At 51.3% G+C, this 20333-nt stretch overlaps 1 protein-coding gene across 4 annotated transcripts in view; it reads right to left on the bottom strand.

Moving 5' to 3' along the window:
- Window positions 1-20333, bottom strand: part of NMNAT2 (nicotinamide nucleotide adenylyltransferase 2) — a 188085-nt gene that overhangs the window by 15465 nt on the left and 152287 nt on the right. For 3 of the 4 annotated variants that reach the window (XM_055319127.1, XM_055319126.1, XM_055319128.1), the window contains exons 4-10: window positions 15436-15524; window positions 14558-14625; window positions 11465-11543; window positions 8082-8208; window positions 6541-6621; window positions 5296-5340; window positions 1208-1284 (exon numbers count right to left, since the gene is read on the bottom strand). In XM_055319127.1, the coding sequence (XP_055175102.1) occupies window positions 1208-1284; window positions 5296-5340; window positions 6541-6621; window positions 8082-8208; window positions 11465-11543; window positions 14558-14625; window positions 15436-15524 (566 nt within the window). The remainder of the gene's footprint in view (window positions 1-1207; window positions 1285-5295; window positions 5341-6540; window positions 6622-8081; window positions 8209-11464; window positions 11544-14557; window positions 14626-15435; window positions 15525-20333) is intronic. The other variant, XM_055319129.1, reaches the window with a different exon arrangement.

Genomic DNA, 20333 nt, shown 5'->3' with positions numbered 1-20333 from the left:
GCCTATTTTTTCAAATGTCAAAATGTGTTAGGTAACATGGTATAGATTTTTAAAAACACAACCAAGATGTACTATGTGAAGTGATGTTAAACTTACTCTGATAACATTTTGCAATATATACACATCTCAAATCATTGCATTCTACACCTTAAACTAATACCACGTTACAGGCAGCCCTGGTGGCCCAGCGGTTTAGCGCCGCCTTCGGCCCAGGGCGTGATCCTGGAGACCCAGGATCAAGTCCCACGTCGGGCTCCCTGCATGGAGCCTGCTTCTCCCTCTGCCTTGTGTCTCTGCCTCTCTCTCTCTCTCTCTCATGAATAAATAAAGTCTTTTAAAAAAATAATACCATGTTACATATCAATTATATCTCAATAAAACTGGAAAAAAAATCTGATTCCCAGAGAGTTGAGTGGTTTGCATGGGGTTTCACAGCAGGTTAGTAAAGAAAGCACGAGATCTGGAATTGCTGCCTTGAGAATCCAACTTGCACAGGGCTATGGAATTGGGAGCTAGCAAAACTCAGGCTATCCAGTGAACAAATTAATGAAAGAGCAAGAGCCAAGGTACAGACCAAAGGTGAGTAACTTAGGAATTAGCTGGTTTAAGACCATCAACATCAGATCTGGCAACAAAAGATGTACATTGAGCTTCCAAGTGGTATAAGTTTAACTTCCTGTTTCCTTCTCTTCCCCAGTCAATTGCTCGAAGGATCCTACTGACCTTTTGCCATTAATGCCTCTCCTCCTGACCCCTTTCTTCTTGCTGAGGGAATTCTAGGGTGGTATTTACTACCTCTTCAAAAGGAATCAAAGGAAAACAAAACACACATAATCTCAAAAGGGCAAAGGCTTTTTTTAAATCCTTCCCTCCCCCACTCACTGCCACACACAGACACTCCAAGTACTCCCTGGAGAAGGTATTCCATGACTCAGATTGCTTTCTTCCAAGAGACTTTACAGGAGCAAGATTGAGGAGGAGTGAGTACAAAAATGCAGTCCGGGATAAAGCTTGGGATAGGTGGGAACCTTTCTTCCATAGTGACGTGAATGGATCGTCCTCTGGGGAGCTCCTCGAGATGGGATGCTCGGATTGGGGAGGGAGGTAGTAGGGGAGGCGTGGAAAAAGCAAAGGCTGGAACCAGGTGTCCCCTCCCCATCCTTCCCAAGGCAGCTGTGTGTGGTGCTGCAGTAACCCTGCTACTCACATCCGCCTCGTTCCAGAGCCCCGGGATGCAGAAGGATTCCAGCAGGTCACTGCCACACAGCAGCAAGATCCGCAGCTCTGAGGAGGGGGAGCAAAGATTGCACAGGGGTAAGTGGAGACCTGGAAAACATGCAACTCCCAGCCCTTCCCCTGTTAACACAGAAGTCACCAACCCTTGGGGTTCCAGCACCCAGCTCTTCCAGGCTCCCCGGCACTGTGGTGCGTGCAGTATAGAAGCCTTTGCCCGCCACGCCCCCGGCTCATTTACAGACCACTCTTGCCCTTTGCGAGAGGAGCTGTCATTCAGGGAGGGTCTTGGCTTGCCTGGTATGGAGGGGTTTCTGGGGGCCCGGTCCTTCCGTGCTAAACCAGGATGGTTGGTCATCCCAAGAGAGACCGAGCCAGCTATGTGACTTGTCTTAGATCTAAGGGGCTCTCTCTTTTGCTCCCCATCAAACTTAATTGTCAACAGAGTCTGGCTTCCATGCTGCTGTGCATTATCCAGGCTTCATCACAAATGCTGACACGATGGGGGGTTGGGGGAACACCGAGTGTACCCATGCGGTACTGAGTTAATCAGATGTCCTCCCTTTCCAGGGCCACCGCCCTCAGCAAACAGCTTGAGAAGCAAGGCTGAGCCCACCCGCCTCCTTCCCAGGCGGGCTTCCTGCTTGTCACTTATTTTCCTTCCCTCCTGAAGCCTGCTCTGAATTATCCCAGCATGGCCCATCACGACGGGCAGCAAACTCACTGACTTATTAAAACTGAGCGGTGGGGAGAAAAGGATCCCAGGATTCTCAGACCATGTGGGGGAAGACCTCTGCCTGGGTGTGACTCAGTGTGCAGCGTGTGGTTCCCAGGCACCCTGGGCCCTCTGGCAAGAGGCCGTGGCTGTGGGCATCTTGTCTGAAAGTGTGAGACAGCCCTGCTCAGAGCCTTCCAGAAACCACTGCCACCCTGCACCGACGCGGAGACATGGCTGTTAGGCCTGCCTGCCTGAGACCACACCGCTCCTCGGGGACCTCACAAGGACTTTCAGACAGTGACCTGGTCCCTGCTGCGGGAATCTCCAGGTGGCACAGAGAAGGAAGGCTGCTGGGCTGACGACAGTGCCAACATCTTGCTGTCCCACCCAGGGCAGTCCTTCCTCAGGGAGCCCCATGGAGCCCTGGGGTCTTAGCTCCAAAATATTCCTGTAGCGTCCCCTCCCCTCCACATCATCCCGTAGCCCAGTCTGCTTATGTGTGGGGACCTTAACTTATCTTTATATCCCCAGGGCCTGGCAGTGACCCGCACATGGTAGGTGCTTGGGACTTACTGAATAAGTGAACAGCAGACAAGTGACCACAGAGGCCATGGAGGCAAGCTGTCCAGGAGCCTCCTGCGTGGACCTCATGGCCTTTGTTTTTGGAGTGGGAAGGGGGGGCATGGGGAAGAGGTGTCTCCCTCCTTCCATGCTATGCCACAGGCCTTCTGGCCCAACTCCCCATCTGTGGAGATGAACCAGCCTTCATATGGCTGAGAGGAGCCAGACTGGGTCATTCCTGGGATCCTACTGTTCCCCATCCCGTGTTTAGAACCACCCAGAGCTCCAGAGCTCTTTTTCTGTAGAAAGAGAAAGAAGCCAAGGCTCTGGAGCTCTGACTGCCTAAGATTTCAGTTGGGTGGCCTTGTCCAGAGGATGTGGCAGCCCTTGGCTTTCTCTGTGTCAGTGGGTCTCAATGGGGTGGGGGTGGGGGGGCAGAATGATCTGGACCTGACAATGCCTGGAGATACTTTTCAGTTGTCAAGACCAGGGAGAGAGGTGGGCTCCCGGGATCTGGTACTCGGAGGGCAGAAATGCTGTTGAACATCCTACAAGGCACATGGCTCCCCCCACATCACAGAACTGTTTATTTCCAGATGTCTATGGTCCACAGTTGAGAAAGCTTTGCTCTACAGCCATGAAAATAAATCTCTTTTCTATTCCCAAGCCAAAAACTCATTTGAGTGCATGGTTGGGGTTATTTTTCTTTTTAAAAAAAGCCAAAGCACAGAAAGCTAAAAAGTGAGGTCTCCACCTTTTCTTGCAGGACCAGAACAGATGCATTGGTCACGGACCCCAGGCCCCATAGCAGAGCTTGGGATGCCACGCGTGGCCGCTGGAGGGCAGCAGCGGTTCCTCCTGGTTTATCGCAGGAGCCCAAGCAGGCAGTTCCAGCCCGCAAAGCCCTGAGTCTGGAGCAGCCTCCAGGAGCAGTCAGAGGCTTAAGGACATGGAAACCGAGCCTTAGAGGCTAACTGAGCTGGGAGGAAATGGCTTTTTCTTTCTCGTGAGCCAGAGGGCCTTGAGCACAGCAGTCTGGAAGCAGGGCAGCTCCCTTCGGCCTCCCTCCCCATCGTTCACCCCATGTAGGGATCTGGAGCCAGGAGGCCGAATCAGTGGGGCCTCAACCACACTCCCCTCCCAGGAATCCCGGGCCTGTGAAGCCCAGACCCCAGGGCCCTTTGCAGCTCCCCTTGTCCGCCAAGGCCACCTGTACCACACCAGGCCCCCAGGCCACGAATCTGTCCTAACATCTGGAGCCTCCCAGCTTTCCTTTCTTGGAAAGAAGAGCAAGATGGGGTAAGGCTAGCCCTGCCCGGTGCAAGGTGGCAGTAAGATAAGGAACTCTGAGGGTGCCGGCCTGAAGCACACTGTGCAAGCGCTCATCTGCGCGCCTCTCTGCAGGCCGGGGAGCTCCAGGCAGCTGCGACCAACACACTGGCCGTGGGGGCCGGGAAGGGAAACAGGGTCACGCTGAAGCTTGCCACAGCACATGCTTTCTGGGACAAGGAACGAGAGAAATAGACACTGAACACAGTTAAAGGTCTGAGGATGGCTCTGAGCCTGGCTGGTCAAGAAGACTTCCCGGGGAAGGCCGCTCGGGCCAGGTGTGGACGGGCAGGGAGTGAGAGTGTAAGTAGGGCTTTGCTCTCTTCCTTGCCCTTGGGGCGTTTGGGCAGAACACCTCAGAACTGAGGAGTTTTGAGTACTCAGCATCTTTGTTGTTAATGCAATGTATTTCATATGATTTAATGCTTTGCATTGGCGGCATGTAACAACCAGTTTGCATACTTCCTGAAAAATCTTTAGAAATGGTTCTAACAAAACAGTAGGAGCCAACTCAGGTACGCCACAACCCCTCCGATCAGAGGACATGACCCAGAGAAGCCCCTTGAGTGACGTCACATCTGCGGGGCCTCCTGGGAGAGAACCCGATGCTCCCAGGACCACAGCAGGAACACCTGACATCCATCCCCCGATGGAGGCAAACCAGGAAGGCACTGGCCTGGCGTATCTCTGCAGCTGGGATTCCAGATTGAGCGTGTCTGCTGGACACCAGGCTGCCCCTCACGCTAGAGTTCCAAGCATTCCAGTTGTCACTGACCTTTCCTGTCACCTGGTCCCAGGCCCACTCCTGCTCCATTCTGGCAGCTGTCTGTTCTTTCCCAGCCTCACACCCTTGTATCTCTCACCCGCCCTGGAACCTTGGGAAGAACTCAGTTTTCTGGTTTGCTTCCCAGGGTCTGGCAGGACTCAGCTCATTTCCACGGGTGAGCCAGCTCCTTCCTATCTGACCACCCGGTGGAGGCCCCATCCACCCGCTCTGGCCTCGGGCCCACACACCCTCACATAGACGGGGGGCACCTTGGCCTCTGCCCCAGGCTGCGGGGAGGCCTTGGAGGCAGCTTTCGGCCTCCTCTCCCCTCCTTGCCCTCCAAGCCCAGAAGTCAGGAAGAAGAAAAAGAAGACAGGGGAGCTCCTCTGCCTCACGCAGTGTCATGGGCAAAAGAAAGGTCCCTCTGGCTGCCACTGAGGCCTAACTTCCACGTGTTTGGGATGAGGGAGAGGAGGCTCTGCAGGGAAAATTGCCAAGCCATCCCATCCTACCTCCTGGGGACTGCCAGATGGGAGATAACTAAGACTCTCATCTAGTTTGGAGCAATCAGTCTGAGAGCAGACACAACTCAGGGTCTCCAGACCTCTCCCCTGCCCCACTTGGCCTCCCCGCCCCGCCCCATAGAGGCAGGAAGCTCCAAGTGTCCCCCTTTTCCAGCCACACTTACCGATTTCCTCATACCGCATCACTGTGCCCAGATTGGCGTTCTCATCTAGGGAGGAAAGAGGTCACGGAGAAGCATCAGGGAACTGACTTACGGCTCCCCAACACTCAGTCTGCCCAGGGGCCTCCAGAGGAGTGTGTGGGATGGGGTTGAGTGTGGGGAAAGTGGGGGTCATTGCTTCCCTACACAGCGGGCATCCGTGCACGGTGAACGGGGAGCAGTCCAGCCCAAAATGGAGAGGGAGCATCGTCTCCTTGTGCTCTCGGGCAGGAATTCAGATTTCTGGGACTTTAAGAGTCAGACAGCTTCACTGGGAAGCCAGTGACGAAGGCACACACACTCATGCTGAGCACCTTCTGTTTCTTTCTGTATTTTAGGGAGGCAGTCCACAAAAGCAATGTCCTCTAAGCTTAGGGAAGCAGCTTTTAGAGTCACAAGGAGGTGACCCTCTCTCCTTAGGGGTTGCCTGGTTCAAGGAACAGGCCAAACTGAACATGTTGAGATTTTTCCCACGGCAGATGCAGCATGAGCCCATGGGAGACGAGAAAGGTGGAGCCTTTGACACGCGGCGCTCTTAAGTGTGCAACACCCACATGGGGGTCCCCGGCGTGCACAAAACCACAGAGGTGCCACCTGTGTCCCTCATCTCCTCTCCTCCTCGGTCACCCCTCTTAGTTCCTTTTCAAGACGCCTGAAATTGGAAATCTCAGAAACAGCAGAAGTCAGCCCCAAAGAGTCTGAGGAATGAGGTCTAGACCTTCAGTTCTTCTGCAGAGTTGAATTGGGGGACCCTGAAAGAGCCCCCAGAGACTCGGATGCTCTCATCCATGCTGAGTCCTTGAAGGAACAGCCAGAAGCAGGGAATTAAGGGCAGAGCATGTGGGTTAGTAGCGTATCAGCAGGGTCACAGACACTGCCAGAGCTGGAAGGCCCCGAGGGAGGATTCCGGGCCCCTGAAAACTTAAGCATGTGGCCTCATTCTGTGTGTAGGGGTGGAGGGGGATGGGAAATGAGCACATCACCGCAGAGGCCCCTCAGCAGCCCCAGGGCAGGCTGGTCACACCCTCTGGCCTCCTGTAACTGCTTGGCCCTGCAGGTCTGGGGACATTTCTGTTTACTTCTCTTTTCTCTTCATCGTGGCTCTATAAATGGTCATCCCACAGCAGGTGCTGGGAGGTGTTTGCTGAATGAATATAGGGAGGGACAAAGAAGACACAGGACCCGGAAAGAGGGTCCTTGCTCCCTTACCCACAAAGGTGAAGCGCTCCACGGGTGGGCGGACACAGCAGATCCGGCTTAAACTTTCTCCCACCTTCCCCAAGATCTTGGCTATGGGAGAGAGCAAGACAGACAGGGACAGAGGGAGAGAACCACTCACAACTTACAGCCCGGCATTTGGGACACTTAAACAACAGGGTTGCACTGGAGGGGGCAAGGGTTGGGTAGTGGGAGGCAGGAGGGTAGAGAGAAAGAACAGAAATATGACAGCAAACATTCCTTCTCGTTCACAGTCCAAGTCGCAAGCATTTTGAGCCATAGACTGGAATCTATTTTCTGCTCATGTTTAATATACTATTAAAAAATGGAAAATACGGAAGAGGGAAATAAATAAAGAAGAAAATAAAAAGCACCCATAACCCCATCCCTGGAGATAACCACCACTAACATATTGGTATATTATTTATTTTCCTCCATTTAAAAAAAATGCATTATGCAGATATGTTTGCATACCATAACTTGGCTCATATTCTGAATTTAAAAGACATATGGGCTATTTTTTTTTCATTTTTTTAATATGAGCCTTAGCCTTCATTCCTTCCCATGAAGACGGACTTTATAATAATGAGACATCCTATTCAACCAGCCGAAAGGGATCCGGTTTTTGATGACCTCTCGGGGCCCTAATTCAGAAATTTTTTCTGAGCCCCCACATGTTGCTGTGTAAGAACGAATAAATTCTGCCTTTTTGTGAACTACCCTGTTTAGAACAGACTAATATAACAGCTTATGGTCTCTAGACGTGAAAAGTAATACCAGGATCTGTCCCTTGCAATTAGTTGGTAAAAAAAAAAAAAAAAAAAAAAAACTATTGGAAAAAATGTGGACCTTGGTATTAAATAGTCCTGAATATGAACTCTGACTTTTCTACTTTTGAGCTGTGTGACCTTAGGCTAATCACTTGCCCTCTCTGAATTTGTTTTCCCTTGGTAAATGGGAACACAGTATCTATGTCACAGAATTGCTGTGTTAAATGAGAATCCGTGTAAAGCACTGAGCATTGTACGGGCATACAGTACTAGGCGCTGGGTAAATGTTGGAGCCCTTGCTCTTTGCCACTGAAGAGGTGGCTAAGAGTGTGCGATTCTGAATGCAGACACCTGGGTTTGAAAGCCTAGTCCTGCTACCTCATCACTGTGTGACCTTGGGCGAGATCCTCAACCCCTTTGAGAGAGGCAGAGAAAAATGCTGCCTTCTGTATTTTTAATTCCCAGCTAAGACAATTATATTTATATTTAAGTGCAGAAAAAAATGCACGCCCATCAACCCTGTCTCTCTCTGTTTCCCTCTCTCTCTCTCTCTCTCTCTCTCTCATTGTGACTATTTCTCCCTGAGGCTCTATTTTCAGGACCAGAGCATCCGCATCACCTCGTTAAAAATGCAAATTCTCCTCTCCTTCCCAGACCTACTCAATCACATTCTGGAGAAGGACCTAGCAATTTGGATTTTATCAAGTCCTCCAGTTGATTCTGAAGTTTGAGAACCACGGCTTCACATCACTGTTCCCCTACCTGCAGTGGGCTTGGTGGACACGTTGCTGTTCTGGTAAATGGGCTGGGGGGTCTCATTCTGGGGCTGTCCGATCACAGGCGTCATGGAGGGTGTGTTGACATTGGAGAGGATGCAGCCAGTCACCCGCTGGGAAAAGGGAGAGGTACAAGGTTGGTGTCATTAGCCAAGTGACTTATGAGAAGCATTCCTAGTTATCTTCAAATGTTCATCTGCTCATCTATCTTGGGGAGGCCACTTGGAGGTGGTGCCTGGGGTGGCTTCGGGACCCAGCTGTACCACGTGGCTGCACTAGGCTGGCAGGAGGCAAGGCAGCTAGCTCAGGCCTGGAAAAGCATGGGGTCTACTGCTGCACAGACCCTGGTTCAAGTTTGAGCTCTGCCCCCTTCTGGCTGCGTGACCTTGGATTGCCAACGTCTCTTGAACCTCAGCTCAAGAGTTGAACACGGACAGGCCATGTGACTGCCTTACGGGGCTGTGGTGGGATGGCACATGTGAGCATTTGCAAAGCATTTGCCTGTAGAGTATTTGGCACCTGGCAGCCGATGTTGTAACCCTCTGTGTAACGTGCATACCTGCCCTCCCTGCCTGCTTCACGGGGCTCGAATGAGGTCATGTCTGCAAAAGGGCTGCGTAAGCTTGGGAAAGGTCATACAAACACCAGGCACTATCGCCACCTGCCGCCTCTCCAGGCCAGAGATGCCAATGACGGGGCCAAGGCAGAGAGCGGTGCCAGGCCAAGCAGGATGTGTTTGTGTGGCAGGAAGGGGGGGGCTCTGGGCACTCGTGCGCCAGCTTGCCAGTGTGCATACACATCCCAGACCCAAACGGAAATTCTATGCCTATTATCCATTGTGCTGTGTTATCTGGCCTGCTGCTTCCCTCTGGTGCCACAGAAAGCAGAGAGCTGATAAGGCTGCATTCTTCACAGCTGACCCAGAAGCAACCCCCCTTCCCTGCTGTGGTTGTGAGAGCCCGCTACAGGGAAACAAAGGACGGATTTTCAATCAGGTTAGCTTTCCAAGGGCTGTTGCTTATGCAAGGTCCCTTCCCTGAAAGCCGGTATCCCACCTCCGCGCACCACTCTCTCTGGATTCCTGAGTCCTGCTGCCAGAGAACCCCAAGCCCCGGGGCTGCCCTGACCCCCTGAAGGCACCTCCCCTGCAGAGGCAGAGAGCAGCGCTGAATCCTCCTGAGCCCCGGGGAAGGGCAGGCATTTGTTCTGTGGGGTAACCTGTCACTTCTGCAACGCTCCTGCTGGCAGGAGGTCACAGCAGCATCCAGCCACATCTGGGAGCCAGCCGAGGCGGAGGCCGAGGCCGCTACCAAAGGCTCTTCTTAGCCTGCTTTGTGGGATTCTCTGCCCGGTGGTGGCTGGTGGAGTGGAAGAGGCAGCCTGCCTTCTTTTTTATAATTATTTCACCTCCAGAAAAGAAAATGCCATGTTCTCATTTAGTAGCTGTCCTGGTAGCTGAGGACTTCTTGCTCCTGCTGCTTGCATGGCTGGTCCCGCTGAACTTGTTCTAGGTAGAGAAGAAAAGGAGCGTGCCCCACTCTGCCCTCTTCAGCCCTCCACAGGCTCTCACGTTCTCAGAGGCCTTTCTGAGCACAGCTGTGGGTCACCGACCAAGGAAGGCCTGTGTCACTCTCCTACGGGTCTATCCTCCACACCAGGAACACCGGCCTGATGGTAGAACAGGACAGATGGGGAGTCACCAGCCTCCACTCTCAGGCAGGGGCCCTTGGGACCCACTCACATTCTTTACTGGCCTCTGCCCATCATGTGACAGCTGAGCTGCTTGGCCCAGACTCTACCTCTGGGCAGGAGTAACGGAGGGAGGGTTCGGGAAGGCCAGGCGTGCAAACGGTCAAGCAGCAGTCAGGCCTCATGGCTGGTACAGCCAGGACTCGGGCATGCCTGTGAGGTCCCTGATTCCTCCTTTCCACCATGGAGTCTGAGGCTCCTGAGTGATAAGAAGGTGCAGAGGTCCCGACTGAGCCCCAGCTGACATGTAGTGTGAGAAATAAACTTAGGGGAAGTTACTAAGATTTGAAGGCTGTTTGTTACCACGGCGTATCTTAGCCTATCCTAAGACAGTAAGATGGGAGGTCTTTTGTCACTGCTGTTGTTGAGACCAGCCCGGGGAGCAAGTCAGGGCCACCCTATGTTGGAGTCCTTCCAAGGGGACCAGAGAAGGCTCAGGATGTGCGTGAGAGATTCTGAAAACGGAAGGAAGGGAGATGCGTTTTCTCTGATTCCAAGGGGGACCAACCCAGTCGATCAAGCGGCACCCAGGTAGAGCTCTCCCTCTTCCTCTTCCTCTTCCTCTTCCTCTTCCTCTTCCTCTTCTTCTTCCTCTTCCTCTTGACTCCCTGGCTGGTCAGAAACCCTAAGCTCCAACTCTATTAAAATAAAGCACAGCTGCCCAGCTGGTGGAGCGTGAGGTGACCGGGGTTGCTGACCGCTCCCCCTGGGGAGGATTCAGACACCCACTGACAGAAAACACAGATGGGTAGAGATGCTCCCCGTGTTAGAACAATGCCATCTGGTCTGCTGTTTGGGGCTGAAGAGGGCACCGTGACAGGGTGAGCGGAGGTGAGCGGAATCCATTGCACCTTGTCTTGGTCCGTCAGGCTTCTTGCTAGGGAAGGCACCGCTCTTCATCCTATCACCGTGGAAATCGATGGGCTGGTGTTGATCTGGGAAGGGTGCTTTCTGCACACTCTGATCACTTGTTATAATCTGGCAACCAGCTCTTCAGTCGCTACAACTGGGCGCAAGCCACTGGCTCCCATCTGTGTTCACCAAACACGCTACAAATGGCTGTGTCCTCAGATAGGTTGGCTCACCTCTTTGGGCTTCCTTTCATCCACTAATAGAACGAGGACCAGAACACTGTCTGCCTTAGAACTCATGTGAGGAGGAAAGAGCATGAACAAAGGTACGATGACTGGCAGGGGTGAGGTGCCTCGGCCACAGCCCCCGGGGCTGGAGTAAGGGGACTGGCAGGTGCTAAGCAGATGGGGCAGGAGCATCTTGGTGGCTTGTACCTTGTCCCACAGCTCCTCTATTCTGCCTTTCTTGGCCAGGTCTCCTTCCCTACTCACTTTTTGAAGTCTCTCCTTAATCCCACCCTGGATTTGCTGTCAGAAGATGAAAACCACCCCAAGTCATACGAAGCAGGGGGAGAGAGATGGGGAGCAACCCCTGGAACTATTTGGGTTCCTCACTGACTGCCCTCCTTCCTGCTGCTCGAGGCCCGTTCTCCCACACAGCTGGCTGAGAAGCAGGAAACTGAACCAGGTCAGTAGGCCAGCAGCACCCTTCCCCGGCCTGCCCGGCTGCTGGGGGCCACCCGCCCTTCCCCGCCGTGGCCCAGCTCACCTTCATGAGGTCCCGATGGTGTTCCAACACACTGCAGGTGGTTTGCCAGGTGTCCTGATAGCACTCCCAGGGGTCCACCCTAACGTAACCAGAAAGAGGTTTCCCTTGGATTCTGTTCTCACACTCTTTCTTTAGTAATTCCAGAGAACATAGCTCAGGGAACTTAGCCAAGCTGCTCACACCGAGATCCCAAATCAGATCAAACGTGGGCCTGAAACACCTCCCTACACCTCAGTTTCCCCGTCTGTAAAACGAGGACGGTATGGAGCTTTGGGAAAGTTATATGGTCTTTTGGTGCTCACCTTCCCCACCTGTTATTTTACAGACTATATAACTCTTTTGTGGGGTTATGAGAAGGGCTCCATGAGGTTTATAAAGTGCTTAGTACAGAGTCTGGCTCTTGTGCTTCCCCACAAGATGAAAGTTCTGCTCTGGGCCCTGTGGGATTGTGATAAGGATGAAAAGCCAGGCCTTCCTCAAGTGGTGGCTACGGATATTTGAATTAGGGGATCTGCCCCTGTGTGTATCCCTGTACACTGGGGGGCGGTGGGGGGGCTTGTGGGCACATAGGGGAGGTGTGCCCCCCCAGACTGAAAGGCAGAGCCACACACACTGGTCGACCCCTCCTGTCCACCAGTGATGAGGGAACAGAGGACTAGCTGAGGACAAAGCACAAGCCCGGGGCAGCACACTGACAAGTCCTTGAAACAGGCAGAGGGACTCTCCTCTAGGGACTCAACTGCCTTGATGTTAATACCTTGCTAAGGGCAGAAGGCAATCTTAGCCCGACCCCCAGGGGCCTGTAAGTCTACTTTAATCTCTAAACCCTCAAGGTACGAGTTGGCAATCATCCTCCAAGCACATGGCCCACCAATATACACCTGAAGGATCTCATGACTCAGGTTTTATTAGACGGTAATAAATGACCTTCTCCCAACAACAGCTAGCCCCCGCCAGGTCCTGGAAACCTTGCTTCCAAAACTCCTTCAACCCCTCCCAACTCCCAGGTATATAATCAGCCCCTCACAGGCCCGGGGCAGCAGCTCTTCCTGCCCACGGGTCCTGTCCCTGGGCTTCAATAAAACCACCATTTTGCACCAAAGACATCTCAAGAATTTTTCTTGGTCACGGACTCGGGACCTCACCCCACCAAACCTCACCTATATTCCCAAACTTCATCACCAGGATGTGAAATGAGCAGGGACCTAGCCCAGGCTGATGCAGAGCTTGAGCTTAATTGCCAACTTAATGAGCTGCTAAATTGGGATATTTCTCCAACATTTTCTCAGCAGTTGAGCATTCCCTGCCCACCTCCCACCGGGCACACACACCTAAGCTTCCCAGTGGCGAGAGCTCACTGGAAACCCTGGAGAGGCAGCTTGTGCGTCAGGCTCCCCGTATCCCTGCCCACCACCCGCCCCCCTGAAACCAGCAGATGAGGCTAGACAGGCTCCCCCAGCCCCAGGGCCCCAGCCCCTGCCTCTGGAGCTACCTGGGCCTCCCCAGAGATCTCAGTTCTTGGAACTCTGACTCTCCCCAAGTGCCTGGAGCAGTGCAGGGGGGTGGGGGGGGGAGAGCTGGGTAAATATTGGTTGAATGAATGAAGCAATTCTTCCAGAATTCTCTAGTCACATCCAAGCAGGAACAACCTCCTGCCGGTATTTTTCCCCACGGGACCCTGTTTTCCCCAGGAGATCCTGAGCCACGATGTTACAAGGCCTGGTTTCTCTCCCTGCAGCCACCACAGAGGTGCTGTGCTCCCTCAAAGCCCTTGAGCTCTCTGGGTCTGTTTCTCACCAGAGAAAAGGCAGCTGTCACCCCCAGCCTCTCAAGGGCAAGTGTTTCTCACACAAATCAGTGCTCACCACAGGCAAGGATCGCTATTTAATTATTATGGTCGCTTCCCTTCCCTGCTCTCCCTCCCTCCCACCCCATCTCTTCTCCCTCATTGGGAGGTCAGCTTCTCTTCACTTCCCTCCTTTCAGGGAAACCTCTAGGTGCTGCTTATTCTTCCGTGGGGGGAAATTACAGTACAAATGGTGTGCCATTATTTTTTTAAAGCTCCATTTTCTCATGCAAATTATAACTGTAGGAACTTTGGGGAGCACAATTAGCGTAATTAGTGGAAGCTTGCTTTAATTACACTGCAAGCGCTGCGCATCACGGGCCTCTGCATCTTGGTGAGGACTGTGCCCCGGGTCTGAGGGAAAGGCCGGAGCCGTGGCTGGCAGCCCCTCGCTCCCCCGGTCAGCGTGGGGCCCCAGGGAGCCCGAGTTCAGGACCGGGAAATGAGGAAGGCCAGGGAACATTCTCGAAAAGATAGTGAGAGTCCACGGGAAGTAACTGAGGAGGAAAGTGGAGAGGCATTTCCGATTTCCTGGCCAGGCCTCTCCCCTAATCCAGTGATGCTTCAGGAATACTCCTGGATCCCAAAGTCCCAGAGCAGAAGGAACCCTGAAGCTTCCCTCTTAAGTCTGCGGGGCCCTATGGCTTGTTATGAAACAAAGCTGCGGATAGGCTGGGCCACCTGGAAGGCTGCATAATTTTTGCCGGCAGGGGGGGCACGGGGGACGAATACCTCTTCTGGCCTCCCCACCCCTGTGGGATCCAGATGGATAAGGGGACTCTCCTTTCCTTTCCTTTCCTTTCCTTTCCTTTCCTTTCCTTTCCTTTCCTTTCCTTTCCTTTCCTTTCCTTTCCTTTCCTTTCCTTTCCTTTCCTTTCCTTTCCTTTCCTTTCCTTTCCTTCCCTTCCCTCCCTTCCCTCTCTTTCCCTCTCTTTCCTTCCTTCCTTCCTTCCTTCCTTCCTTCCTTCCTTCCTTCCTTCCTTCCTTCCTTCCTTCCTTCTTTCTCTTTCCTTGGATTTCATTTATTTACTCTTGAGAAACCCAGAGGCAGAGACACAGGCAGAGGGAGAAACAGGCTCCATGCAGGGAGCCCAATGCAGGACTCGATCCTGGGACCCCAGGATTACATCCTGGGCCAAAGGCAGATGCTCAACCGCTGAGCCACCCAGGTGCCCCACTCCTCTTTCTCCACTCACCCCCAGTGAGTCCCAGGCCACCCACTCTGGCAGTCGCCAGGCCAGCCCTACCTGATCCAATCGGAATTCTGGACGGCCAGCTGACACATGATGAGGCGGTGCCGGCTGGACACAAGGCCCTGGGGGACAACAGAGCAGTCACTGGGGGGCTCCCTCGGCTCTCCACGGCCTCCCGAGACCCCATCCCAAGCCGGCCCGTTATTCAGGGGTGGCCATTTGTCAGTGGTGGCAGGGACCGAGGGTGTGGCCTCCCACCTGTCCATCTGCCACGCAGACACGGTGACATGCCGAGTGGCGAGCAGGAAGGAACGCAGGCCACGGGATGGGCCACGCCCGACAGGGTCAGGAGGCGAGCCTCTGGATGAAGCCGCCAACGCGTGCCCAGCACGGGGACAGGGAGACACCTAACCCCGCAACGGTGCCTTGCCCCGAGGCTCCGGCTGGCCGTGACCTCCCCGGTGCCCACCGACAGGTATGGGGGTGGAAGGGGGGATGGACACGCTGGAGGGCTCCTAGACCTTCCCGGACATGTGGCAGGGACCGAGCGGCAAGGAAGGGACTTTTAAATCAGATCAGAAAAGGCAAAGGTCTTTTCCTCCTAAACTCCAGAAAAGACTTGGCCAGGCCGCAACCGGCCGCCAGTGGCCCTCAGCGGGTGCGGCCACCCCGCTTCTACTGAGCGCTGACCCGGCCGGCGCTCCAGCGGTCCCGGGCGTGGGCACAGGCCTGGGCACGGACCTGGGCACTGTCCCTCCCAGCTGCTGCCCAGCGCCACCGGCTCAGGTGTGCCGGAGCACGACGCCTGCTGTCGGGCATTGCGTGTTCCCAGGAGGTGTAGCCGAGATGGCAGGGGGCAGCTGTGGGCTGGGAGAGCCACGACGTGGGGGCGGGGGGTGCAGAAGGAGCAGAGAAGCGAAGGAGGAACCCACCTGTTTTCCATAGGAGTCGTGGACAGGAGAGACAATCCCACCAATCACGATAAACCTTCCGGTTTTGTGCAGATAATCCCTGGCTCTTTCTAATTAAGAGAAGAAAACCACACATTATAAAGAGGAAAAGTGTGGATCAAAGGTGATCTTTGAAATCAATACGTTCCACTCTGCAGGGTTTATTGCCTTTAGGCTTTCTTGCCATTTACATGGAAAGGGCCAACTTTCTCAGTTATGTTGGTGATTCAAAAGGTTATGGGATGAGATCCTGGGCCCCAAAGCAAAAGGATTTAGAACTCAAGGGGATTAAATCGGTGGCTCAGGGGGATTTAGAGCAAGCACCTCACTAAAGACCATTTGCGGGACAGATTGGGATTTACACCTTGGATCACTTGCAGAAATTCCAAAATGGAGAAAAGACTTAAAAGGAAGAAGAACAAGAGGAAAAGGAGAAAAAGCAGCTGCCACCTTCTTATAATATGAAAGGTGGGCTGATTGCTTCATGTCAGAAGAGAAAAACCACCGAAACAAATTTAAAAGGCCTTCTACATAATTAGGGAGAATTAACAGGAAAGCCATCATTATAGCTGATTGAGAAAAGTTCAGTCACAGAAAAGCCTTTTTTCCTTTGGAAGGAATTTCTGATGCTGCTTTTAAAAATTTACCAGAGACAAGCTCGATTTCACTTCCATGAGAAAATTCAGAAAATTAGGAAGGGAATGAAAATTTTGGTCCTCACTTCCAATGGGGTTCCATATGCAAACCCAACAGGACCTGAACCTGTACCGCTGAGGAAATGTGGTGTGGACTTATTTTATAAGTGAAGGATCCTGTACATGAAGGCGGCCCTTGGGTAGCAAGGCTGGTTGTGCCATTTACAGGCAAGTTTCCAGGATCTCCTTGCTGCCTCTCTTAAAATTTAAAAATAAGTCTCATCCCATTTGCCTCTTTTTTTTTTTTTTTTTTTGCTGTTAATGTGAAATCTCTTAATTTCTTTTAAACAATAATTAACACACTTTATTTTTTAGCGCCGTTTTGGAGGTAAAGAACAATTGAGCAGATAGTATACAGAGTTCTAAATACTCAGCCCCCACCTTCCTATCTCCACCCCCACACCGTTCTCCCTATTATTATTAATATCTTGCATTAGTGTGGTTCATTTGTTACACTTGATGAGTCCATACTGACACATTATAATTAATTACCTATAGGCCATAGTTCCCTTGAAGAGACACCATGTTGTACCATCTATGGGTTTGTTGTTGTTTTTCAAGATTTTATTTATTTATTCATGAGACACATAGAGAGGAAGAGACATAGGAAGAGGGAGAAGCAGGGTCCAAGCAGGGAGCCTAATGTGGGACTCGATCCCAGGATCCCGGGATCATGACTTGAGCCAAAAGCAGATAGTTGCTCAACCACTGAGTCACCCAGGTGCCCTCCATCTATGGGTTTTGGCAATTGCATTAATAACATGTATTCACTGCTGCAGTTGCATTGAGAATAGTTTCCCTATACTCAAAACCCACTACGCTCCACCTACACATCCCTCTCCCTCCCCCTGACACAGCCCCTGGTAACCACAGATCTTTTTATGATTTCTCTAGTTTTGTCTTTTCCAAAACACCAAGTAAGTCGGGATTGTACACTACGTAGCCTCTTCAGACTGGCTTCTTTCATTTAACAGTATGCACTTAGGGTTCCTCCATGTACTTTTGTGGCTTGATAACTCATTTTTTAAATTGCTGAATAATATTCCATTGTCTGGATGGATCACCATTTCTTTATCCATCTGTACCATTTTTTAAAAGGTTTTATTTGTTTATTCATGAGACACACACACACACACACACAGAGGCAGAGACACAGGCAGAGGGAGAAGCAGGCTCCATGCAGGGAGCCCGATGTGGGACTCGAACCCGGGACTGTAGGATTAGGCCCTGGGCTGAAGGCAGGTACTAAACCACTGAGCCACCCAGGGATCCCCTGTACCATTTGTTTATCCATTCACCCATTGAAGGATATCTTGGTCACTTCCAGTTTGCACTGGTTTTGAATAAAACTGATATAGCATTCACGTGCAGGTTTTTGCGTGGACACAGCTTTCAACTCGACTGTGTAAACATCTAGGAGTGTAGTGGCTTGGATCGTATGGTGAGAGTACGTTTGATTTTGTAGGAAACTGCCAAATTGGCTTCCAACGTGATCATTCCATTTTGCATCCCCACAAGCAATGAATGAGTGTTCCTGTTGCTTCACATCCTCGCTAGCATGGGGAACTGTCAGGTTTTTTTGGATTTTAGCCGTTCCGATAAGGTATGTGACCTCTGCTTTTTAAAAGAGTGATATTACTTTGCTCGTTCTCAAGAAGTCTCATTTTGAGGCCATGGACAGATTGAAGACCTTACAACAAAACCCTTTGGATATTTGGGTAAATTCCATGCCTCTCCTCTCTTCTCTTGGCCTTCATACTGCAGTCTTCACTGAGATCATTTACATCTGGCCCTTAGCTGTCACCGAGTCTCAGCTGCAATAAGTCAGAGCTCCCTTCCTCCCTCGTCCTCTAAAAAGTGGCCCCTCCTTACTCTCCACTCACCCAAGCTTTTCATCAGAAAAGCTCTACCTCACCTCTACTTCTGCCCGGCATCGCCCTGCTGGACTGCTCTGCTAGCTCCCTGTGCATCCAGTTCAAGGGACTTGGCCGGGAAATCGTTTCTGAAAGTTTATGCCTTCACTCCTGCACTGAATCCTTCAAAGCCAGAGACTTTGCTGCAGGCAGGAGGTCCCCAACTCACAGCTAAAGGAGATGTGCACTTAACATACTGAGAAGCAAGCTCGGTATAAAAAGACTTGCATTCAAGCAACCTTGACCAGACACATTGCCATCTGAAACACTGTTGTCCTCAAGAAAATGGACCTGTGATCCCAATGTGGTTCAGTCTGTCACCCATGCTGAACACTTCTGTGTTCTTTTTTTGTGTTTAAGATTTTATTTATTTATTCATGAGAGACACACAGAGAGAGGCAGAGACATAGGCAGAGGAAGAAGCAGCCTCCCTGTGGGGAGCCCGATGTAGGGCTGGATCCCACGACCCCAGGATCACAACCTGAGCCAAAGTCAGATGCTCAGCCACTGAGCCACCCAGGCATCCCTCACTTCTGGGTTCTTAAGCACCTGCATAGTAACTCATTTATTGAGCAATGGGTGCTTAACAAATGCTCACCTAGAAGGCTCACGTGGCTACTTTCCCCACCCTTGTTCTTCTAGAGTGTCCTTTCACTGAGCCACCTCGGGCCAGTTAGCCACCCACTCCATTCCTTAGATGACACTCCAGAATTTCCAGCGGAAATATATTGCCCCAAAGAACCTCATCGCCTTAGAAAATGTTACCCTTTGCTTCTGGCCAAGGTGAGGGGCCACTTCTCCTGGCAATACTCTAAGGTTCTCTGTCTCACAGAGGCTATTTCTTTTTTTTTTTTAAGGTTTTATTTATTTATTTGAGAGAGAGAGGGAGCATGAGTGGGGTACGGGGCAGAGGGAGAGAGACAGCAGACTCCCCACTGAGTAGGGAGCCAACACAGGGCTTGATCCCAGGACCCTAAGATTGTGACCCGAGTCAAAGGCAGATGCTTAACCAAGCCACCCACGTGCCCCACAAAGAGGCAATTTCTGAAAGGAACAGCCCCAACTCTGTACCCTAAAAGAGGATACTTGATCTGAAGTAGTTAAACCCAGAAGAGTCATGATTGTGATGATACAAACAAATCACTTCAGTTGTTGAGCACAAAACACCATGATGGATGCCAGAGGAATAAGAGGGTAAAGATAGCTTTATTTATTATTCACCAAAGGTTCACAATAATGGAGAAACAGAAGGCTATACTGACAGATCTAATGAGAGGCAAATTGGGTGAGTTCCTATAGCTGTGGCTTTCAGTGTTGTAGTACAACCCACAGTAAGAAATATATTTTATACCCTGACATAATACATACCTCTGTATATGTATAATTAACTGAAACAAATATGTTGCAATACCCTTAACTATGGAAATGCACACTGATATTTTCCATGTATTCTATTATAGGAATCATAAATTTAAATAAAAAGCTGGTCAGAACCTATTATTGTGTGGCAGCCTATAGTTCGAACAACTCTGTGCTAACACTGAGATGCTAAAGGCAGGGAGAAAAGGGACAGGAGAGATTAACTTTGCCTTGCCAAAATGTGTTTGCCAGTCTTACCCACTAGGTTGGTCTGGAGGTCTGCAGACCCGGTGGGGGTGAGGGTGAGGAAAGGCTACTTAGCACTATTGACTAAGCAAGTTGGAGTCAAACTTCAGAGGGCCTGAAAGCCAGGCCAAGGACTATGAGCTTTATGCCAGAGACTGTTGTTTGGTCAACATGTATTCCATGGGCCACTTGCACTGAAATCACCAGAAGGTTATCACAATGCAGACTCCTAGGTCTCAGTCCAGAGTGACTGAATCAAAATCTCTGGGGTTGAGATTTACAAGTCTACATTTTCAATTAGTGGCCCCCAGTGATTCCTCTCTTCTCTGAAGTTTGAGAACCCTAGACATACATAGACAACAATGATAAAGTTAAAAAGTATAGACAATAGAGAATCATTAAAGGCTGTTAAACAGGGAAGTGGCATGCTCCGAGTTGGAAAAAAAAAATCATAGAAGGGATAGTCAAAGTCCTATCTTAAATAAGGTAATCATGTCTGGTAGGAAATTTGGGGTCAGGTAATAAGGGATGGAGGAGAGAGATGACCCATCAAAACTTCCCAGAGAATGTCCAGGGTTCCCAAAAAGTAGAGTTTCCTTCTCTCTTCAGACATTTTGCTTTGCTTTGCTTCTGGGGTTTTGCAGTTGAATGTGTCAATGCGTGTGTC

This window comes from Nyctereutes procyonoides, unplaced genomic scaffold, assembly GCF_905146905.1.
Source record: "Nyctereutes procyonoides isolate TBG_1078 unplaced genomic scaffold, NYPRO_anot_genome, whole genome shotgun sequence".
NCBI classification, from domain to species: domain Eukaryota; kingdom Metazoa; phylum Chordata; class Mammalia; order Carnivora; family Canidae; genus Nyctereutes; species Nyctereutes procyonoides.
This window is presented reverse-complemented; position numbering and strand designations above follow the sequence as displayed.